We start from the raw sequence: 24,593 nt of genomic DNA on the forward strand, positions 1-24,593 counted from the left end.
TCTCAGACTGAAAAATAGCAGTTTGCGGCACAAACAATTAGCTAAAAATGAGCGTGTTTTCTTAAAAAGTATCACCCGTAGCAGCTAAAATTGAATGGCAGGCGACCGTGACTTCGCTAATGAACATTATTATGTTGACGTGTGCCTGCCGACAACCGACACACTTCAGATTTCTGTTGTTTTAGCAAACCGGAGGAAGAAGTTCTGCCCACTAAATGACAGGCTGAAGTGAGGGGAGTTGCCTCCAGACGTCGACAGCTCTGTAATTCGCACTGAACAGGACTGTAGTAGATCAATCACACTCCCGCCCAATTAAAAGTCTGCACAAAAACAGAGAAAATCAGCAAAGCTACATGTTTAACAGCCAAATTGAGATCCGGTGATACTTCATGTGACACACGTTTTCTTTTAAGTCTTCATGGGATATAAATTCTCTTGAGAGGCCTGCAAAAGTTGAGGCCCGTCTCACTTGCACAATATCGTGTAATTATGTCCATATATGCACTAATTATGCATAAAAAAACTTAAATTGAAATCGGTGTTTACTTTTTTCCAGTAATCCAACCTTCGGCCGCACTTTTGGAAACAGTGGAAGTAACGTAATGACCAGGGAGCCGACACTGAAATTGTTCTCTTCAACCGCTACATCGACATCAGCGTCAGTGAGGAGCGAGCTTGAACCCACTGATCATACCAGCGCCGGTTCCCCACAAAACCAGACCAGTGAAGTGGCTTAGTAGGATTTTACAGGAGACCCGAACACGCACAAACATTTTTCAGAGAACAATGATCCTCTCGGACTCTCGGGGTCCTAATGGGGGTTTCAAGTAGCTCTAATATAGGGCTTATTTTTACGAAAACCCAAACTTCAACATAACAATGACTGATTGATAATGCGGCCCTGGCCTCGTGTCAGCGGGTCAGTGGGACCTGTGGAGGGGTCCACCAGGGGGAAGAATACAAGAATGGCTCCCCCGCTGGTTCATCGAGCCACGTATCGCTGCTCTGAGGCCATCTTAATCTGTCTTTACCCTGTGCAGCAAGTCCCACCACCGGACCCAGAGGGTGCTGCTGGGGGGGGGGGGGGGGCTTGAGTGTGTGATTCACTGTTCAGATCACAAGGAAAAGTACATTATTTTTTGTTTGAGTGCATTTAAATATGTGTTTTCTGATGTTTATGTCAAAAATACATCCAAAAACACAAGTTATCATCTTTCTTTCCTGTTTCCGTAACTTCTTAGTGATCTTTGTCTATTACATTAGATTAGACCCGCGAAACACACGTGCACACGCACGCACACACACATCAGTGTTAACAGCACAAAATGGCTATAAAATGGCCACATTTAAGGTCTAATTAGTCGTACCATCAGCAGTAGTTCTGCTGGTCTATAAATTACACCAGTTACTTCCACTAAGTGGGACTCATTTATGTGGGATACAGATGGGATATTGAGAGAAGTTTTTAACTGTAAATACCCGTCTGAAAGTTAAAACTTAATTTCCAAATGGAGCCATGAAACAAAGCGCCTGAAAAAGTTTTGTGTTCGCGAGTGTCGTTTGCTGTCAATATCAAAACACCGTCACAGCAAACAACCTGCAGAATCGAAGCTTTTGTAGCTGCATCCAAATTTTACGTCCTAAAAGCTGGAAAAACTGTAAAAAAAAAAAAAAAAGATTTGGGAAAAAAAAGTCCATGCAAAAGCAGAGATCAGCCTCTGCTAAGACACAGCACAAACTTAGCTACGTCAACTCCACTTGTACTTTCATTGTGCCCCAAATCTACTTACAGCGGCAAATCCAGGGCTTACATTACACCGAACTGAGCGCTGCATATTGGCAGAATGGGCTTACTGGGCCATTGTTTTAACTGGGCTTTTCTGGGAGAATTTTCTGGCCTACTGTTCAAGAAAGAAAATATTGAGGACAGAAATAAAGTGGCGGTTGTTGGCTGTCGTCAACAGGAGTTTGGGTGGATTCAGGAGGGCGTTAAGATGATTTGTAGGCCCTTTCTCCTATCAGATCATCTAAAATGTGAGTGATTACACCGGTAATCAGCTGCAAGCCAATGCTGGCGTGGTCTGCGTTTAGGAGATAAAGGGTGACGGGGAGAGTTAAGAATAAAGGGAGCGTAACAGAAAGAGCAACCAGTGAGAGACAAGAGAAAAGACGGAGGAGAAGAGGAAGAAGGTGGCAGATTACTTCTCAATCCCGACACATGCCAGGACGGCCATTCTCCCTCTCCTCCGGCTTTTCTTTCTCCCCTCTTCTGCGCGCTCCTATTCACAAATCCGTTTGTGCTCGGCCAAACAAATAGCTGACACCGCCTCATCAAAGCTCGGGATTGGCAGCCCGGGCCAAGTGGGGCTGTTGACAAGCGAGGGCAGTGAAAGCAGAGGAGAGGAACCGAGCAAGACAACAGAAACCCTGACTGTAATTCCCCGAGCTGTAATCCACCCAGTTTAATAGTGCGTGTGTGTGTGTTTGGATTATATATATGTATCGTGAATGCTCTCGTATCAGCGAGTGTGGAGAAAAGCCAGCTTGTAAGGAAAGCCTAAGAACGCTGGCTGAGGGATTTAATCCCCCGTTTTCTCATATAACGACACATTCGCCCCATTTGGAAACGCAACTTCCCGTTCTGATCCTGCAGACACCTTCCAACATATGTCCTCCCCCTCACCCCCCCCGCCACTTGATTTTCTCGGACTCGACAATCTCCCTGTATGTCCAGCTATCGCTCCCAACCGGTCCCACTGCCACACACACGCTCGCTCAGCCCAGGGGTTAAAGGTCAAATCCCATCAGAATGGGGATTAAAATGAGATTATACACCTAATTCACCTCTGCAGCACAGCTAATCCAAGATAAAGCTATAGATATATACACACCTATACATCCAATAGATGAAATATATAGTTTAAAAGTGATTCAGTTTGAAGATTGTACAAATTGATGTCCCAGAGTGACAAATTTATTTGTCTGCGGGGTGTAAAAAACCATCAATTGACCAACGAGCAGTAGATTAGCCTTTGGTAATAAGAACTGCTGCCACCTTCACCAGATAAAGCCACATTACATCTTCCCCGTACTCACCCCCCTCACTTTGCGCTCCATGTGTCCTGCAGATGTCGGAGCTGTGAAAAACTGACCCATTTGCGCGTGAAGAGTTGGTGAAACAGACGGGGGGGGGGATACCTGAAGAATGCAAATACATGGGCAGAAGAAGGAGCGGAATTAAGTGGACATAATTTCTCTTCTTCTGCACGAGGAGATGAAAGAGAACCGGCTTACACTCTGATATTTGTTTCTCCTCAAACACATGGCCGGATTTTTAGGGTGGGGGGGTGCTGGTTTGGAGGAGAACAGCACCCAGGGGGGCTTTGCTGCCTGATTTACAGTACTAATTAAACCAAAATGCAGATGTTTGGGTTGATACAGAATTAATCAGCTGTTTATTTTTCTTTACTCCTCTGATGCAGAAAGCATGTTCAGGCCGGCAAAGAGGTATGGGGGTGGGTGGAGGGGGTGGCAGACAATGAACAATTGGCAATGGGTGCGTGTGTGTGCGTTTGGTCCACTGTAAACAATGTGGCGGCGGCTCCCTTTTGAATGAGCGGGGGTGGATGTTGCTGTCATCGGCCTCATGTATGGCGCAAATGAGTTATGCGAGTTGTTATGTCTGAGCGCGCCGTGCACACGTGACGCCAAAACTGAATGAAAGACGTGACAACGTGAGGAAGGGAGGGGCGGGCAATGGTGACAGGGGACAAGTGCCAAGTACAGTAACTTGTTGATTAAGTAACTTAGAGACAGTAGAAAAAGGTTTTACTCACCCATGAAGTATAATAACTATAAAAACAATAGGTTCTCCAGGATGGTTGCACATTAAGGAAAACTTGAATTTTGTTTAATTAGCACCAACTTTTCCACCTATAACCCAGATTTCCCGGTATTGTGTGGCTGGGAAACAAAGAATTATACTCCAATGTGTGTGTGTGTGTGTGTGCGTGTGTGGTGTGTAAAAGCACAATCTGTATGAAACTAGGACTTTATCACGCTAAAATTACTCCTGGCTTCCATCTGTTCCTGAGGCCAGGAGTTCCAGATTGGAGACGACAGGTGTCTAAATGTTTATCGGCCCTTCTGCGTTTACTCGCGTGTCTCCCAGTCAGGAAAAATGACCTCTGTTAATCTAATTCAAACTATCGCTCACTTTGAAAGGTCGCTGTTGTGGCAGGAAAGGAACGCAAACCTCTGCGAGATATTTGGATTGGAATGCTGAGTTTAACTGGCCCTGATGAGAATGAAAACAAACAAGAGCCCGCGCGTGCACGTTAATACATCAAACATACAGAAGAGGGTCATAATATGTCGAAAAGGCTTAAATAATCGGGACATTAAAGCGTTCCTGACACAGAGTTAATTTCAGGGCTAAAATAAGAAACATGTTGTGCTGTAAACATGGGTGCTGTATACAAGTGCTCAAAAAGTTCAAGAAGGCCAACGAGTCCACCCACGTCCCCCACCACTCCACCCACAGAGCAGAGAGTCATGAATAAGGAATGAACGATGCATTATTATTTCCCAGTGAACTGTTCCTTTAAGCTAAATTAAAACATGGAGGATGTAGCAACAGTTGAGTTAATTAGGCTAATACACCAACAAAGGGGACGTGGAGGCTGTTGTTGTCGTCTTAACTCTTCCCCTCATCAAGTCTTTGGAAATCTTTTATGTGAATCACTTGGACAGTGCAATGAACGAGCATCTGCCAGCTCTTTCGGTTTTTTTTTTAAGTTTAGTCAAATGAAAAACTGATTCCAAGCTAGTGGTGACATGTGAACTCTTGATTCAACTACAATTCTCATATATTCAAGGAGTTTGATAAGGGGGAAAGATTGATTTTTAATTTAAAAAAATACATGAAACTTGGCCCCTGATGAAGAAAGAGATGAATGTGAAGGTTTATGAGGAAAATGTCAGGGGAAATGTTCCATACGGGACAATAATTCTGCTCTTTTAAATCAGAATCTAAATCAGTTGTAGCAAAACGGGCCCCAGCACCTTCCAACCTGCAGCGGCTGATCGTCATTAGCCAGATCGCTTGTGCTCTCCACGTCTTGGTGGGAAACAATCGTTTCGGGAATGGGCCACTTTGGACGAATTTGTCGCTTTGGAACCGAAAAAACGCGTTAACGAGTTGGCGTTTTTGTTTTTTTGTAAAGAGCACGAATTACATTTCAAGTGCAAGACAGGAAGATTTGTGTGGAGGTTCACGTAACGCATCATCAAGGCCCCCATCTGCACAGCCTGCGTTTGCATAAAAAAAGAAAAAAACATTTAATCTGGATGAACAGTTTCTGTCGCGTACTCCCCGCCACCACCCCGCACACTCTGCGCGCACATGCACAAACACACCCTCTCCCTCCTGCTACCCTCTATCTTCCGTTCTCTCTCTTTGTGACTGCCAGAAACCACAATCATAAAATTATTAAAATGCTGTTCGGCTGCCATTAATCAGTGGCAGCAATAAATCCTGGTGTAGGAAGTGACAGAGCATTAGTCACATACCTCTTGGCCTCAACAGACAGAGAATAATGAGCCGCTAGCTGGACCGGGTCAATCATAAACTCATCAAATGCGTCATTTAATTTCTTCATTTAGACAAACAGAATTTGTTTATGGGAAAGATATCAGGTGTTGTGGAATGAGAAACAGTGCTGAAATGCTGGCGCATTAATCAAGGCTTGATTACATGCGACTCTGCGGTTGTTTATCCTAATTTCATTCATTTCCATCAACAAAGCAAACACAGACGAACACGGCCATTAGTGATGGTTGGGGATGGCACAATTACAGCCTCGTATTAAATAATCTGATGATGAATGGTCCAATACAAACTAAAACAAAGAGGTTTTTATTACTTTAATTCCATCCCAGCCCTGGACTTCCTGTATGTGGAGGAGCAGGCATGTAGGTGGAGCTGCAGAAGCTGCAGAAAAGTTAAGCCGAGCTATGCTAGCAAGAACATCTACAGATGATTTGCAGTGTTTTAGGACAGGAAGTACATGTTAACTGACAATGTTTATGTTTAGCTTACGTTGTAAAATGCATTTTTATGGTTACCCTGAGAAAAGACCATGTTTGTTTAGTATTCTGCTACATCCAAGGTCAAAAACCAGTAAACAACAAAGGTAATGATTCCACTCTATGTACATTGTGACTGACGCTGGGTAAATACATTTACATCGTTTACATACTGCCGTGCCCAGTAGCAGCCTTCTTATTTATAGCCATGTTTATGTTTCTTTAAATGTTACCGCTGCCAAATTTTAATCAGTGTGACAGCTTGATGGGAGCGTGACAACTTTACGTGTCACGCGAACACATTATTCAGCTTCCTTCTCAAGGACATTTTAACGAGGAGCTCTGAGGAGAAACTACAAGGGAATTTCAAATGTAAAGATTGAGTGAGTGTAAGTGTAAATGGGAAGTTTGTGCAGGACTGATAATGGACTTTTTTTTTCTTTTTTTAAATTGCCCAGATCTCAACGTTGCATTTACGTGACCATAAAAATCGGATCATCTGATGACTGGAGTTTCAACATTATTACCCTGTAAACAGAAAAACGACATGTACTTTATCAGTCAGTGATTTGATTATGAGAAATCGGATTAACCTGCCAAGATTCCTTCCCAATAATCCAATATCTGCCGTTAGGCTGATCCCTTAGGTTATTTTGCATCCACGCACGTCTGAATAAAGAAATCATACCAACCAGAAGCAACGTAGTAACAGTGCAACTGATAGACAATCGTAGCGTGCAGCAGCTGAAAGACGACAAAGAGCCACTTCTGGAGAGAAGAATAACGAAGAACTAATAACCACATTAGCACAGCTAATGTTCAGACCGGATGTTTGAGTCTGTATGTGCGTACTCTAAATGAAGTCCACCAAATGTACTGAACCACGAAAACTATGTTTTGTTTTTTTTAAATTACATTTCTGAAGTGCATCAGATCTGATTAAGAGAGCGATTGGATTAGTTTGGATTTGGATTTGTAAGGCCTTGTAAGCGCGACACTTCAATGTTTAAGGCAAAGTACCAAATTAATTAGTATTCCGCAACAACAGTGAACACAACACAAAACACGTTGTCAGCGACTATTATTAGGGAATATGTTATCTCTAAGAGGACATCAGACAAGCCTTGGAGTTGTTGCTACCTTTAAAAGTCATCCAACAAATCAATTCAATCATCAAAAGGGCCGCCAGAAGAAGCAAGTATGATTGGTGTGTGAAGGCCAAGGTTCCTGCATCTCCATCCTCTCCCGTCTATGACAGATCGTCCATTTCCGATAGCCGCTTATTTTTACTCAGGGTCAAGGGGGGGAGGGGGGATCCCAGCATGCACTGGGGAAAAAGCTGAGGAAAGTGTCTCAAATGAGCCACCCATCTCTTATCTAACATGCACATCCATCGTTATTTGCATAATAAAGGTGTTTCACAGGCCTGTGGTGCTGATGTAACATGGAGATGGAGATTTTAAACATAAACCGGATGATGTCATCAATAAAGAAAATCGCTGTGAGCAAGAGAATTGATTAGATGTCTTTTTCAAAAGCCCCATTTATACTATTTCAAAATTATTGCATCCTCATCTGGAAATGGTCATTTAAAAACATTTAAATGATGACAACTTAATAAAGGGTTTAAAAGTCAAGCACAACCCACAGCATTAGTTTGCATTTCGAAGGCCGAGAGCCTGATTTTGTGTTTTTCAAAATCATTTCTGAACCAAGCTTGATTAACCTCCCAGAAGAGGAAACGCGACATGTCGCCAACAATATTCTCTTCAACTTTTGATGATGTCATCTTACATACATCAATTAAAAGTGCTAAAGCAGCCAAAAGTGAAGAGCTGGAGCCTAAAACTTGCTGCATGGACACAATACGAGTCAAAATTCAATTTAACTTTTGCCATCACTGCCTCCTTGGCCCTCGCTGCTATGAGGGATAGTTTGTCAGACGGTAGAAATGATTACAAATCATGAAGGCAGAAATGCGCCGTTTAAACTCTGCTGCGATCCATTAATGTCTGCTCCAGGGCCAATCAGACCGCGACATCTGCTCAACCCCTGGAACAACACGTACAAACACAACAGTGGTTACGGGATGACTTGTTAAAAGATTCGCCACCATTTAGTGGGGGAAAAAAAGGACAAGACCAAAAAATGCTTTTCCCTGTCGGTACCTTCAACACAGTGAGATTTCAGCTATACTGTTGATAGCGGAAGACGCCGTCCTCTCTCACCTACTCATCTCATTTCCTTTGCATTCAGCGTATGCATTCTCCCCCCTTGGGAGGCAAAAAGAAAAGCCCCTGAGTGCCTGCCAGCGGTCCAAGTAATTAAATTACTTAGAAAGTTTACTTAACAGCAAATGGTTAGCAAAATTTAAGGTGATTGCAAATTTGCTTTCATTTCACTTCAATGGCTGGGCTGTTTCAGGCTCGTCTGCAAATAATTAGCACATGCATTTGCATCAAAATCGTTTAAACCATATGTTGCTAAATTATGGAAGGCGGCAAATTAGGAATATTCCCTTTTTTTCTGTTATGGAAATCTTGAGAGGAGAGGGGGAGTAAGAGAGAGAGGAGAGAGGAAAGGAGGGTAGAGGAAAGAGAGAGAGAGAGGGGGGGGGGGGGGATCACCAGGTGTCTCCAAACACATAAACAGAGACGTGAAACAGAGGAGTTTAAACATCTCTGTTTTTTCCAAGAATACACCAAGATGCTGCCTGTCAGTAGTAGCAGTAAATGTTTGCAATAAATCCTAACAGAAATACACTTTTATAGCTCATAACTAACGTGACATAACATCTCATGGATGTGAACTATTAAAATCCTGCCTCAACATAATAACTATTTACACAAACACACAGGAAGGCTAGGAAAAGGGCCTCGGGAACAATGTATGCTTGAGGTAAGCAATTCATCAAATAAACCTCCCACAGAAAGGAAATCATGTAACAGGCCGTCACCAAAATAAAATTGGTCAAATCAAAAGTCATTCATTGGTGAACCTGCTCCTTTTAGAGGACCTACACATGCAAACATAAAAAAAGGTCAAACCCAAAAAAATACCTCATGAATCAGTCAGTTTCCCTAAACAACCATCTTAAGTCAATTATTTTTCACTCAAGGAAGAAAAATAAAAGCGCCTATTATTCACTTTTGTGTTTATTGACGACGTTACTAATGCGAGTTCAATCAGCCAACCACATCGTGTTGAGTTTAAAAAATTAGCCTCCGTTACTGTAAATGTTCTGTGACTGGAAAAGCGGGAGGGGGGTGGCGAGGAGAAACATCTGCTTTTATTACGCCCGCAAAACAAACCAAAAATCAATTAGACATAAAACACCGAGGAGAGCAGCTCTGAGGTCAGTGGGTTCGCTGACACATATGTGTGTGTGTGCATGTGTGTGTGGGGGGGGGTTTCAAATGTGACAAATTTAAACGCATCCGTTCTTTACTCATGTGTACCTTTAACATGGAAACACGGTTCTTCGGGGAGGGGCTAGGCTAATGAGGCATGGCAAGTGAGCTCGACAGATCCGTCCATCCATCCATCCGCCCCTCTCATCTGCTACCAGTTTCGGTTGGGGGCTGAGCGAGTGAGCGGGCGGGGGCTGTTTAATAAAAGCTTATTCAGGTATTTTGGTCCTGTGTAACTGGAAGCGCTGCGCTAACGCTCCGTCTCTCTGCGGGACATAATTACAGCCGCTGAGTGGAACGGTGAGGTAATGGCACATAAATCCAACTGATCAATGGTTACAGAGACTTAATTACAGGACAACTCATGTGCCATTACAGTCCCGAAGGACAAAAGGAGACACATTCCTGCACAGAAGCAAAGGGGATTTCTGAGCTTGTGCAACTGGTTGGCTACAGTGTGTTTGATACACTGGAAACTGCTTTATTTGGAAAAGGCGGTCACTTTTTTTTCCTTTCCATCTTTGTATATTTACCAACTACACTCTGCATTTGTGAAACAAGAATGCGGATCCTGCGATTTAACAAAACGTTCACCTTCTTTGAAAAATGTCAGGTAACCTTCAGGTTGTCCGAGTTTCAGTTAAAGATGCTCAAACTCAAGTGATGAATGGCGACTGTTGTGAAAATAGCACATTGTTGGGAGTTATTACACTGTAAATGTCATGTTTTCTACAGAGAAATCCCCCTTTTTACAAAAGAGCATGAAAGACGCTGCCAGGATGCCCGAAGTAAAGATGAAGTGAGAGGAATTCTGCAGTCCTGTGTTGCCCCAATCAAAGAATTAGTGCCCTCATTAAAAATGGAAGGAAGATCTTAAAGCAAAAAAGTACACAATTCTGGTGGATAAAGGCGACCACTGGCCACCGTGTCAAATTTTGCATCTCCGTCACTGCTTCTCCCGGCAGAACAAAGGGCGGCAGCCTCCTAAATGTGGTGCATTAGTCCTTTAGTTCCAGAGGGGGTAAGGTGACACCCTCCATGTATGTGGTCTGTTCAGCACACATCTGTCAGGGCCTAAGGGGGTGGGAGGGAGCAGCGGGAGGGTTAGCGGTACTGAGGAAGGCTGAGGGAAGGAGCGGAGAGCTTGAGAGAGAGTGTGTGTGTGTTTATATGTGTTGGTGTGATTCTCTACAGGACCCCTGCTGTGACAGAGAAGCCTAATACCCTGTATTTACTGTGGAAGAATTAGCCTGATCGTATGATGCCGCTAAGCTTGGCTGGTCCCCCCACTGCCTCTTTATGTTTGTCACTCGATCAGAAGACTGATATAAAAACATTAAAAAAATAGAAACGCAGAACACAGACCCACACATGCTAACACAAGCATCCAAACAGCATCACAAATGAGCACAAAGGCAACACACACCTGACTGGCTGTTTAAAAAAAGGTAAAGAATCTCAATAACTACGGCCCATATACATCTGAGAGTGACAGAGAGAGGATGGGATTTACACATACTGAGTTAAAACATTCAGAATTTGATTATAAATGAATAATTAACTTGTTTTTGCCGCGCAGAAATGCGGACGGAATTTCTCTAAATACCACAGTGCAGTGCAAAACACAGTGACAAGCTGACACTGCCAGGAGAGGAGAAACAGCTAAATAATAAATGAGATATAGTGTGTATTTTTGTCTTAATGCATTAATTACATTAAAACTATACAAAAAACAGCTGTATTTAGCTTAATATTGTCATTCGTCAGAAAAAAGCTCAATCATCCTTAAGTGTGTGTAAATGTATCTTAAACCCACATGCGCTAATAGATTATCAAAATAGAAAATAAGAGTGAGTGTCCATATAAACATCAGCCAGGTAACTAAACAACAAACCAGAGGAGAGCGTTAATTTGTACCTCTGAGCCCCTGCCAAGTTCAAGCCTCTGATGAGATCTTAAGGACTGTTTGCTTTACTGCTGTCAAAGGTTCAAATGGGGAGAAGATGAAGGTTTTGATGACCCTTGACCCTCAGGTCCATGGTGGGTGTTCTGCAAATGCTGCCTATTGACGGGTGGATAAGAGGGGCCCGCCGCCGCGCAACAGTGCTCGCGTTCCTTTGAGCGGACTGGACGGACCTGTGAAAAGAGGCCAGCGAGCGACTGAAAAGAGGGAAATATAATAGATATGAGGACATTGTGCTGATGTGGAGCTTAAAGGGCTCTATGTTTACACACTAACCTTTGTTCTGTACATGATGACGCTATAAAACAACCAAACAATTCTTTTTTTTATCTGTAAAAGTCGAATATCTGTATTGTAAACATGAAGCCCATTTTATTCAGATCTCATTAAGACTATTAAAAACTACTAAGTTCATAGGAAATGCAATCGCAAGGACTTGTTTTGATTTTTGATGAAATCAGCAAGTGAGGGAGTCTTGGAAGCATGAGCTAGTGTGTGTGTGTCTGTGTGTGTTTGATATGTAGGCCAAGCAGGAAGTGACCCATAAACATATCCATCCAGCTCTTTCATTGGGGGCCAGTGTTGCCCTCCTCCTCTCACCTCCTTATCCCACTCTACACACACACACACACACACACACACACACACAAGCACACACACGCTCACAGAAAGCCCCAGTGAGTGCTAAGCAGGCCAGCGGGCCAGCCGAGGGGGCTCATTACAGGTCCACAGAGCCCCCCAAACACAAAGGCCTGAGCTGCTTTAGCCATGGGATGATCTGCTCTCTACTGAGAGGGAGTCCATAGACAGACAAAGGAGGGAGAGGTGGGGGGGAGATGGAGAGCGTAGGAGAGGAGAGGAGTGGAGAGCCACGGGCTTTAAGGATGTCAGGAGACCCCGGGAGAGAAAGCCTGGCGGGCGCTCAGAGAGGAGCGGAGGGAAGGAGGAGGAGGTGGCTTAAGCTCCATGGCTACGTCAGGACATTAACATTCACACAACCTCCCAACATCTGCTGCTGCCTCCTCAGCCTCCATCCCTCCCTCTCTCCAAGAGCGCTGGAAGAAAGATGGAAAGATGAAAAAGTGGCGGGACAATTACAGGGAGAGACAATCAAAGCGTGAGGCCGAGTGGAATGAGAAGATTTCAAAACGGCGGCCTGGAGGAACAGATCCATATTTTTTTTTGTAGATACAGAAGCTTCAATGGGCGCCGAAATAGAATTATTTCTCGCTTTATCGGGTTTTGTGATATTGTAACAAATGAGCAGGGCCCACCCACTGACAGTCAGACTACAGGTAAGAGGAAAACATCAGAATTGTCCAAGAAATGAAACATTGCTGCAGCCTGTCGCCTGGTCCTGGGTCTGTGTCTGCAGTAACCTCCCGCACGCTCAATTTAATATCACTTCACGACCATCAGAACATAATCAGCGTCCAGGCGGGTGACGTAAGGCGATGAATACATGCATAAAAACGTCAAATCGATGAAATCACAGAAACACAACATTGCCTTGATTGAGGAAAGTATGGCTGCTGTGTACTTTATGGATGATGTATAGATGTTCCATTCTTTCATATATTTCCTGTGGTGAAATCAGAGCCCCGCTCTGCAGAGTTGGGCCCGTGTGTGTGTGTGTGTGTGTGTGTGTAAACATGAGCACATCTCTCTCCACAGTCAATCTCTGCCTGTCACATGTGGCCTGCAACACTACCTCTCAAATACACACTGGACTATATACAGTGCCCCATGGGCCGGAGGATACCTATGACTTATGTACCGAGGGGAGGGTCTGAAATTAGGCTAAAGTGAATATGTGACCAAGAGTGTTTGAGAATGAGCGTTTGTGGCTTTCTGGGGGTTTTGGGGGACACAGTTGAGAGTGTATTACTCATTTTCACATCAAAGCAGGAACTGTTTGAGTGTCTGAGATTTATTACTCACATATACGATAAAATTACTTAATAATAAGCAAAACCCATTGGCTGTTTTATCTTTGAGTCCCTGCTTGGATCACCCGGTAGCTTACATCTGTGATCTTTTTTGACGGACTCGTTTCTCCCTGCTGCACATACAGTAAGGCTGAATTGGTGATTCAGCTGACGACAGACTGCCACAGATCCCGACTGTATTTCCGCAAACCGCTTCTCAATTCAGTGTGACGGGACAGATGAGCGAGCACCTGACATTTGCAGTATTGATGCACTTACCTGCAGCCTGCAGCACCATTTGCATTCGAACTTTAGCCTGCTCTGCCGGAGTCTGTAAAAGAGAAGAGAACAGAATTCTTGTGTATTAGAGAGAGCTTCCCAAAGAGAAAACAGGAAATGATAGGACAGCCTTGAGTGTGGCTTTAATTGAGTGGGGATTAGGAGGAGCTTCTGCCCGAAATAACACAAAAAGAAGCCAGCGACAGCCCAGACAGCCACACACTGTTACAACTTCATCTACTCTTCGTAATCTAATACTAAAAACTACCATATCCCTGAGGCTCAGATATATTTTACCCAAGATCATCTTTAACTGCAGCCATTATAGTGAAACTGCCCTTGTGGGGCACCAGGGGACAACTTCACCAATCTACTCTTCCAGTCGTCTCTAAACGCCCTGCTCTTGAAAAAAAAAAAAGGCAACAACATCCCCGACACACCGGGGAGAATCAATGAGGAGGAGATGAAGAGAAATTTAGAGACAAAGGGGGAGAGAGGAAGAGAGAGAAAACAAAAGCTGCTGTAACAAGTCTTTGGAGAGTTAGATAAGAGGGCACCGAGACCATATTTTACAGAGATCACAGCCAGAGACTCAACATATTCCCCTTCCCGTTCACGGCATATGTGTGTGCGTCTGCGTGCGAATGTGTGCATCAAAAACGCTTAGCGGGTATAAATGGGGGAGGCTTAAGCTTTGACAGCTGTATTGAGAGGGGTGCACCTTTTTCTCCTGACGTGCCCTCAAAAGGGCCCCGCTGTAATTCCAATATCTCTGCTATTAGATTTGAGGTTCTTAATTGTCAAGAAAGAATGATGGCTGTGACAGGGAGCGGGGCTGTAAAAGGCAGGCGCCGCTCGCAGATTGCTCTCGGAGGTTCCTTCGATGGTGCCGAGGCGCGCGGGCCTCGTTACCATGCAGCGGTGGCGACTGTGTAGCATTAGAGAGAAATTAAATGCTAATGGGGATGAGATCTGAATCTGCTGCCTGGGAGCATCATTTAGACGACGGGGCCGAGGCGTCGCTGACAGGCAGCACCCCCCCCCCCCTCCTCCTCCTCCACCACCTCCTCCTCCTCACCCACAGATGGCTCTTCTTCCTCCCGCTCCTTCTCCGGGGCTCCAGCACCCGCCCAGAGCGATGAAATGTGATTTATCAAATTGTAAACTTGTCACTTTGCAAAAATGTCACTTTTTTTCGGTGGCAGCCCGAGAAATATAATGACCCCCTTTAATGCAGCAGTGTCAGAGTGCTGTATCCTAGAAGGAACGCACATCAAGGCACCGCAGACAGATTGAAGATTGCTTAATGCAACATGGATGTGTCTACGCCCGTGCATGAGCATCGCCTGCAGCAGGTGACATGGAGTATCAGCCTCACACTGACTGGCACTGCTTGACAGCTAAAATTACTAATCACTATTATATCAGAGAAGATGAAGAACACTTGAGGCCTTTACCCACACGCGAGCACAGCGTGAACACCCTTTTCACACCACTTCGTCCTCCTTGCGGAGATGCAATGTAGCACCGTAAATCAGACTATTGTATTCCCCCTTGCTGGCATGCTTGGCTCTACAGGACCAGTTTTATAGCAAAAGGAAGGATTGCGTGGCACGAAAATGAGGTCCTGGTGGGATTCAGCTGAATTGAAATTCTAACTGGTTTAGCCTCCTGAATTATTGGAATGCTACAGAAATCAGTCTTGGTGCAATCAGTCACTTAGTGCGATCGTACATCACGGCTTAACAAACCTGACCATTGTGTGCCGTGCAATCATCTTAGTTACAGTTTATTACAACGCCCCCTTGGTAATTACATTAGCATTTGTTTACATTGGCCTTTAGGCAAGAGTCCGCACATCATTGATGTACGCACGCACGCATGCACGTGCACACAACTGCTGCCGGTTGTGGGTAAAGCAACGCAAACAGGAGAGAAAACGGCTATGATGCCTGCTCAAACCCTCAAATGGGGATTTTTTTGTTTTCCTGTAGAGAAGACACAGTGATGCCATTACATGTTTTCATTGTGTGCAGGTCTGTAATCAGACAGCTTGATCAAACTATCTGTCCAAAATGAATTGAATGAGTGAACACCACCCCATCTGTGTATGCATGCTTGCATGATCTACTAGCAAGGCTTAGCAGCTGCATCGCTGGTGCTTCCTTATTAAGTCAGTCAAAAAAAGAAAAAGAAGAACACATTCGGCTCCCAGCATCCTTCAATCTGAAATCCTACAATATGATTTCATGTTACCAACTACAATCTCAAAGATTTATGGTGGTACCTTCTCTAACATGTGCAAATGGATTCAGCCTGAAAGAACTTAAAGGAAGAAAAAGCTAATGCAGGTCAATTTATATTAAACTATCATTACAAGCACCATAATGGTGCAGAACCCACATGCAATGGTGACTCTGTCTGCTTCCCATACACTATTTTCTTCTTTAATTCACACATGTGCCCGCTTGCTCTGTGTTTAATTCATTAGTAAACAATAACAAGTCATTAACTGGGCTCCCAAGGGGCAGATCTTAGGTCCCCCTGCTGGGATTGAGAGCAGTCTTTCTTGAAATGCCGCTGTGCTTTTTCGAGGCACACAAACAAACATAAGACACAAAGACAAGGACTCGATTTCTCTGTGTTTGTACAAATGCAAAGTGGTTTTCTCACATGTCCTGAAATGATCAACACTCTGTGAAAAAGGGAGAAAACACAGTGGTACCAAAGACGCATAAGCTGATTTTCTCATCAAGGATTTTAGGCAACCTTAATGATCTATGGAGGTATAAAATACTGTAGGAATTATTTTATTGTTGTAACCCTGGACACTTAACATAGTTAACTTCCTGCCTTAGAAGTGAGGAGAACCTTGTAACCTCACAGTAGGCCTGTCGGTTTGTCACCGCCGATGACAGACAATCTCAGGCGTGTTCAGCTGGACGTAAGAGCCAGGCGAGTCCCATTGGTCAAAAATAAACATGTCCCTTTAAAACAAAAAAAAAAAACCTCTCTAGGTTCGGTTAAAAATAGTTGAAAATGTGGAAGTGAATCAGCTAAAACATAATAAAACCACAATACAGATTGTTTTACAGAGAAGAACATCAATGACATATGACATCATCATTATCTGCTGTGATGAACCCTAATGGAAGCAGAGTTTCCATTATATCTGTCAATAATGAGTTCCAATATAAACACACCATCAGCTTTAATTAAAGTGCTAAATATTCATCTTGTGTTTTTTACGCCCTCATCTGTTTCCATTTGCTTTCATTTGTTGCATACCGCTCAGCTTCCTCCTCATCTTTCAACCCCCCCTTCCCGAAAAACAAACACACAAATGCATCCCATACCCAAAAGAGGACAGGGGAAAACAGAGCCCCTAGAAAATGCAATATTTCTGTTTTTAATATCGAGGTCTATAAGATCAGGGCAGAGATGGGTTCCATGGCAATATGTTTATTTATATATTTTATAAGGGGGTGGGGGGAAATCTGCCTATCAATGTTTGTATTTGGGGGGCCTGGGCCGCCGTATCGGAGCTCATCTTATGTGAAAAATAATGTTGTGTATGGCTATACTTTTATATATAATGGCAATATGGGATCAGGGCTCTTTTACAATGTGCCATACTTCAGGCTAGGGCTAACAGCATTTTATGGCCCGCCAGTAGTTCATCTTCATGTCTAAGGCGGGCAGGAGCACTGCATAATAATGTCGTTTCCTGCCCCCAAATGCTATTTCACAGGCCGGGGCTCATTTCTCAAACTTCACCACTTTTACAATTTTCCAAACTTTTATTCCCGTCATTATTACCAACAAGATTTCATTACACATTTAGAATGTAAACAAGTCTGAGTAATGACACCCCACCACCCCCCCCCCCGGAATAATTTCCGTTGATGGCCCCCCACTATCCAAGGGAAATACACATGACTCAAACATGCGTGTACATGCAAACGCAACACACTGCAGGGCACCCACACACAGCTATATACCATAAGTGCATACAATCAGGTAAACTGCTGTATCCAAGATACGACTCAAAGCTGGTAATTTACTACCATTTGTGTGTGTGTGTGTGTGTGTGTGTGTGTGTGTGTGTGTGTGTGTGTATGTGTGTGCGTGTGTGTGTGTGTGTTCCTGATAAAGGGTGAAAGGGGGGCTGGCGGGTGGAAGGAGAGAGTTTTATACTCAACTCACATAAATCATGTAGAAGAAAAATGAGCAAATGTGCAGGCTAACTCATCTTCTCCCCATCCGGAGAAAATGAAATTCACTGGAATACCTATCAAAACTGCAATCATCCAGAGATAATATCTTCTTTGGTCTATCTGCACTTTCCGATTTAATTTCCTCCATGCCCTTGACATCCAGCGATACCATTAAGATGGAGCACATACAGTAAGGGAGTAGTTCTCACGTTTTGATATATGAGATCCCCGCGCTTAATGTAATATGATCATTTGAAAATTAATGCAATCGTGCTTTTGTTTGGGAGGGCGATTTTTGGGGGAACACTTGAGGAGCGGGAGAGGCGTTGTGGCATGGCGGCGGGCGGCGATAGGGGCTCTGAACATCCTGCATGGAGTCAGAGGTTACTCAAATTATTCCATCACTTAGCAATGCCACGAGATGAGAGAGAACGAGACTCCCTCACAGACGCCAATCAGGCTTCTGAGTCCTCCCAACCCCCGCTGATACATCAAAAATCCTGAAATCATTAGTGTAATAAGCATGGAAATCTGTTTTCGGATGATCAACACGAAAGCCACCCCCTATCCCATCCTTTATCTATCCAGAGGTTTTTTACCCATCTCTTCAGCACATTAGATGGGGAGAAAGAGAGAAATAAAAAAAGGAAGAGATAAAGATGTTTAATAAGACAATTCAAGCCTGAGAACAGGGATAAAAGTGGGAAACAACAAAAATAATCACATAATATAGTTCCAGTCTGAACTCTGCAGAACTCTGATAAGATCAGGTTGCTCCTCTGGCACAGCCGGTGACCCCGGTTTGTCTCTTTTATGGTGTCTGAGTGTTGTCCTGTCTACAGCTGCTGTTGTGTATCTGTCAGTAGGCCGCAGAGGCCATTTGCCCAAGTAAACTCTTCAACTCACTGAGGGCCATCAGCCCTCTGTAAAGAAAGCCATGTGACCTGTCAAACACAGGGACCACCATCCCGTTTCCCCGCCGACCCACATAGAACACAGGATCAGGAGTGCTGTGCAGGCCCAAATAAATTTCTAAAGAATTAATGGAATACATTCCCAGTTCATGTCTAAACTTTTAGTTATTTAGATTTCTAATAGCCTGTAGTAAAACATATCAAATCTGATGAATAATATTAGCAATCATTGTTTAATAACTGACAGTTCTAAGTCTAAATCTATGTCAGAACACCAAAAAGGATAAAATATCTGACACAAATGACATTAAATGAAGTATATCTCTTGCAGCTGATGTTCTTCTTTAGTTCCAGGATCCTTGAATGTACTGGAAAAAAGGCTCACCAACAGGTACCAAGGAATACAACTTTCCTTTTTTAAAGAAAGAAACATTCATTGGAAATACGCCGTTTTCACATTTTGAGATTTGATTCTAAGCATTATGAATGTATCCAAATAAAGGTAATTTTCTAATTAACAGTACCACTGTTATAAATTATCTACAAGTAGCCCCGTAGTTCAGTAAAGATATAACAGCATAATAACAGCACATCTTTGAAATTAGACTGTAGTTCATCTTGAAGTTTTACACTAACCCGCAACTACTAAAACTTATCCCAGGGCTGATGACATTTCCCTCTTTCTCCCCCGTTCTTCTCCAACATCTCTCATCCATCCTCAGGCAGAACGATGGGTCCAGCTGCTGATTGAGACGGTAATCCTGATGAGGCTGATTCCTCGCGTATTGATCGAGCTGCCGGCTTTCTTCTTCCCTTGCTAAGAAGCGGTGCATCTGGAGTGATTAGCTGCTGTAGGCCACCTCTTTGACCAGCGCGCCGATCCTCCCAGAGCGAGGAATCGCTCGGCTCAAACTTCGGTGCTTCCCCCGTTCCGTGCGCTTACAAAAAGCCCGGGAATAACGCAGAGCACTGGGAGCAATTAACTTTGAGTCTTTTCCCTGCCTAGCCACAAAGATCGCAAACGAGCCGCTCAGACGTGAAAAACAAAACAAATGTGAACAATGAAACAAGTCTCAGACCACATACATCTTGATTGCCAACCTAATTACTGTGCTGCAGCCACTCAGACTGGCTTCACAGGCAGAGATTGTTCATCAGGAAAATCAAGCAGAGGATTTACATCCATACAAATGTGACGACTTCCAAAAAACAGAATGAATTTAACTGGGAAAAACAACAGACAACAGATGATATAACAAAGAGAGTGTCAACGTGCTATCAATCAGGAAGGTCATCCAAATAAAATCCAAACACCTGAAATCTATGGGAACGTACATTTAAACCATGAAGGGGAACATTTAGAGTGGCTTGACAACTCCACCTCGGAGGGAGATGGGCTTCATTATTTACGGTTCTGAATCCTAATCAGAATCCAGTGCTCCCCGGGCTGACTACAGGAGAGCAATCTCCCTATACGCATCAACGCATCCATAAATTCAAACCTTTATCATACTGTTGGAGTTTGAAATGTCAGATTCAAATAAAGGAACCATAAGGAAAAAAACAATGTGCGCATCAAGCAAAAAACATAAAATAGAAGCGTGTTTCCATCTGTCCATATAGGTCTACAGTAAACAAACACACGTTCTGACCTCTGCCATGAAAACAAGCCATCAAAGAAAATACTGCTATGCAAATAACCTATACTGTATAAATTGCATTTATTTGTGCTCTACCATGCAGCCATACTGACCCAGAATCATCTGTGTCTTATGGAAATCGGCTGGCATTCCTCCACTTGGCTTTAAGGGTAAGTCCATACTGCTTAATGTTTGCCCAGATGTACTTTAAGTGCCAATGGGCGTATTGATTATTCTTGTTTATGCACGCTATGCCCTCTTGAATAATTCACACCACCTTTTATGAAGAACCACATCAATCACACCTCCGGACGCTTGCGCCGCTATCTCAGAACACAGGCCAGGCCATTACCATGTTGGATTCTATAGCAGAAATCTATACATGACATAATGGACTCAAAATAAAATAAAGTTATAGCGTTGATGTGCCACAAGCTGCCAAAGGAGGAACACCACCTGTCAGTGGAAGACCAGGCTTGATTCAGGCAAGTCAACCTCGCCTGCTGGTGGAGAGTTTTGAAGAACTGTTAGGGTCACCGGCCCGGTCTGGCAGATCCAGGGTCATTTGTGTAACTCATGGTGGGGTGAGGGCAGTCATTTACGTACGGCAGAGCAGCGGCACTTTAGTATGCAACGAGGTGAGGGAGGGAGGGCTTGCGACATCCGCGGAGAGTCGGGACCGTCGCTGACCCCGCTCTATAATTCATACCCTGGAATACGGGGCACATCAAACCCTCGCCTCCTTCCCACCCAAAAAAAAGAGTGAGAACCTTTTCTCTCTGACCCCATATTAAAGGGAGGAGCAGCAGAAACCTTGGAAACCATTAAATTTTCACATGGGTCCCTGGAGGACGTCTCCAGTGGGTTCGGGGATGGCGGAAGACTGAGTGCAGGACCCACGCTGGCAGGAAGGGAGGAAGGAGGAGAAAATAACCTCCTTTCATTCATCAGCAAACAGGTACATACACATAAAAAAAATGTTCGCAGCTGAGCGAGAACAGAATGAATAACCTGCGCGTGAGTGCAGGATTGGGAATAAATGAAAAGCTAATATTAAAGATGGACAAGACCCTGGAGGAGCCACTACCCTCCCTCAATCAGTGTTTCCTCCCTCTCTGCCTGCCTGTCAGCTGCAGGTATTCAGCTCCCATTCCGGAGGTTTCATTAGGGATGCAGATATCAAAGAGCATAACGTGCATGAGAGTGTGTGTCGGTGCGTGTGTGCGTTTAGGGGTAAAAGGAGGGTGTCAAATAGAACTTACCAGATGTTCTAGCCCGCCTTTGATGTTCGCGGCATCCCTGCAACACAACACATTTCCCCCATTGTAAATATAGCAACGCAAAATGTCATTTCATAGAAGGACTTTTTTTTCCTCACACATGCACACACACACAAAAACAAACCATTGAAATGCATCATAATCATTTCTGTCTGGAATTATGGCTTCCAGTTGTTGTTATTTTAATCACTAATTAAAGGTTTTTTTTCACTAATTAGGTAATTCGCAATTTGTTCTTACAATTTAAGCTAAATGTAAACATTTAGGGGCCGCACGGGGAAATTTATTTTTCTAAACTGGCAGCAGAGATTTTCCTTGAACACATTTAATTGCCAATTTTTATTTTTTTTTGCCTTGAACTAATTTTCTTGTTGGTAAAGTGAGAAATAGACACTTAGTCCAAGTTTCACTGATCAAGTGAAAAAGAGAGAAAAGGATGTGTAATGAAGGAACGAAAAAGGTTAATTAATGTTGTTTAAAAGGGGAAAAGACAGATAATGAAGGAATTATTCCCACCATAACCTTTTTCAGTCTGAATTGTTTAGTGTGTGTGTGTTTGCATCAACACCAGAGAGAGGTTAACCAGCACCGATGCCGCGCTGTGCTGGCAGTCCCAATCATTTCCAAGTACAAAGACAGAACTCGGAGCTTATTATCTATGAATTAATAAAAAATGTGTGTGTGATTATCTGGGTAGCGGCGGCAGAATAGCAAGCCGAGGAAGTGGGAGGGGAGGGGCGGGGTAGTGGGTTTTAAAACGAGCAAATTGGCAGTAAATAATAGATGCAATTTTGGCACATTTCAAATATGCAGCAGTGGAAATCAACAGATCAAGAGAACACAGCACCCCACCACCCCAGCACCCTTTCCAGCTCTGGCCCCCATTACTGACAACTCCACCCAGACTGTGTGTGTGCGCGTGTGTGTATGTGTGTGTGTGTGTAAGAGAAGGAGGAAGGTTTATCGACAGGCTTCAGTCGCTAATGCAGCCAGCAGCATCACGGTGTAAATCTACACCATCTCTAAAATTACATGCTCTCTAATCCATCCCAGCCTTCCTACTTTCCACCGCCCGTCCATCCGTCCATCCGGAAGAGCCTTCACACACTGAGGCTGCAAACTTCCACCACAACATACAAATGCTAGACACAGAAATATTCTTAAAAACTGTATTTCTGCATTTGGTAGAAAGCTGAAACCTTTCAACAAAGAGAGTTTGTACATAACAGGAAGTGTTGAGGGGGAAAAAAGGGATGTTTCCTTGTTTACTCTGGTCGTGGAGCCACATGCAAGTCGACCACTTAAGGCAAACTTCATCTAGCTGTAATTACATTACTTTGTGACAAACACCCCGCCACATTCATTATACATGACGGGCAACCAGACAGCAAGACATTTGTTACCGTGGTGACAGTGTGTGTAATCCACTAATGAAGCGCAATTAGTGAGAAACAATCTAACACAGGGGAGACGCTGCACTCAATCCCTCCTCCTCCACTTGTTTCTCTGAGCTTTTTTCTCTGCTTTCTTTCCTCTCGCACTCCTCTTCCCTCGCCATTCTTTTTTCACACTGATCTACCCTTTATGAAGCTCTTCACTTGCATTTAATATCTCCACCTCGTCATCTGCTGTCCTGATGTTATCGAGGGCAAGCTGGGCGTCGCTGTCCGCACCCGGGCTGAGGGGATCCATCCATTAGACTCATCGCTTTACATCTCATCTCTCTTTTCAAATCATCATATAATCTGCTGAGGTCTACAGGGACGGAGCTTTCCTTTCCTCCTTATCTCTCGCTTCCCTCGCTCCCTCCCTTCCTCCGCTTTCCGTGCCGAGGCGGCATCGATTTCTGAATTACACCACAATATTAAATAATTAATATACTTGCCATGATTGATGTTTTGCATTAGCCCAATATTAGGTTATCAATCAAAATCCACTTGGTTTAATGTAATAATATTGAAAATGTGTCAGTGCCTGTTCATCCAATTTGTAGTGGAGGCAAGCCAGATAGTAATGGTGGTGTAGCACAAGGCCTCAGAGACGCTGTGGACTGCTCGCTACAACCATCGGGGCGCATTACGACCGAGGCCAAGAGCGGGGGCGAGGGATGCAGCAGAGTGATGGAAGGAGTGAAGACATAGAGAGCAGGAATCAAACAGTAATGCAGAGTACCAGAGATTATCACGCCGCAGTGCTTGTCTATTATTGCAGTAGGGCATGAAATACAGCGGTGTGAAATGAATACAGCTCCTAACTTTAAGCAAATATTTTGCCTCAGAAAAACATGATTTTGATATGCAGATGGTTGTTCTGACCACAAAAACTGGATGGCAGCTCTGTCCAACCATTTTCAAACTCACCCCAAATTTGCTCGAGGTTCAGCCTTTGAGGGCGTCAGCCCATCATTTTCTGCTTTCCAGCAGATTCCTTGAGTTATTACAATAGTTATAAGAATGTTTATTTGAACATCCATTTCAAAAAACATCCAACTCCTCTTCACTTTACTGCTAAACCAGCCATGACTACAGAATCTGACCTATCAGGTGCCCCGCTGAGTCACACGTCAAATCCTCCTCGACTTCAACATGATACAACTCCCCGCATCATTTTTACATAAAAAATAGTTTGTTCGGATCAAGAAAAGCCTAACATTGAATCATGATTCATCCGTCACTGGACTTGACGTAGAGGAAAATGCTATTTCTTTATTTTCAACATGTATAGAAGAGCTGTGCTGAATCAGGGTACCAGACAGAGTGGAGGATGGAGAGAAAGGAGCAGTGTCACGTGTCATCGCTCCAGGATGCAATAAATTGTTACCCAAGTTAAATTAAGTAAAACTGAATGAACGACTGTAAAGGTTAATCTGTGGCCT

The 24,593-nt window shown here is 43.8% G+C and overlaps 1 protein-coding gene across 1 annotated transcript in view; it reads right to left on the bottom strand.

Annotated features, from left to right (window-relative positions):
- The window catches only part of rsrc1 (arginine/serine-rich coiled-coil 1), a 78,600-nt gene that overhangs the window by 26,601 nt on the left and 27,406 nt on the right, over window positions 1-24,593 (bottom strand). The window contains exons 5-6 of the mRNA XM_011608412.2: window positions 21,701-21,737; window positions 13,668-13,719 (exon numbers count right to left, since the gene is read on the bottom strand). Of these exons, the coding sequence (XP_011606714.1) occupies window positions 13,668-13,719; window positions 21,701-21,737 (89 nt within the window). The remainder of the gene's footprint in view (window positions 1-13,667; window positions 13,720-21,700; window positions 21,738-24,593) is intronic.

Source organism: Takifugu rubripes, chromosome 11, assembly GCF_901000725.2.
Source record: "Takifugu rubripes chromosome 11, fTakRub1.2, whole genome shotgun sequence".
Taxonomy (NCBI): Eukaryota; Metazoa; Chordata; class Actinopteri; order Tetraodontiformes; family Tetraodontidae; genus Takifugu; species Takifugu rubripes.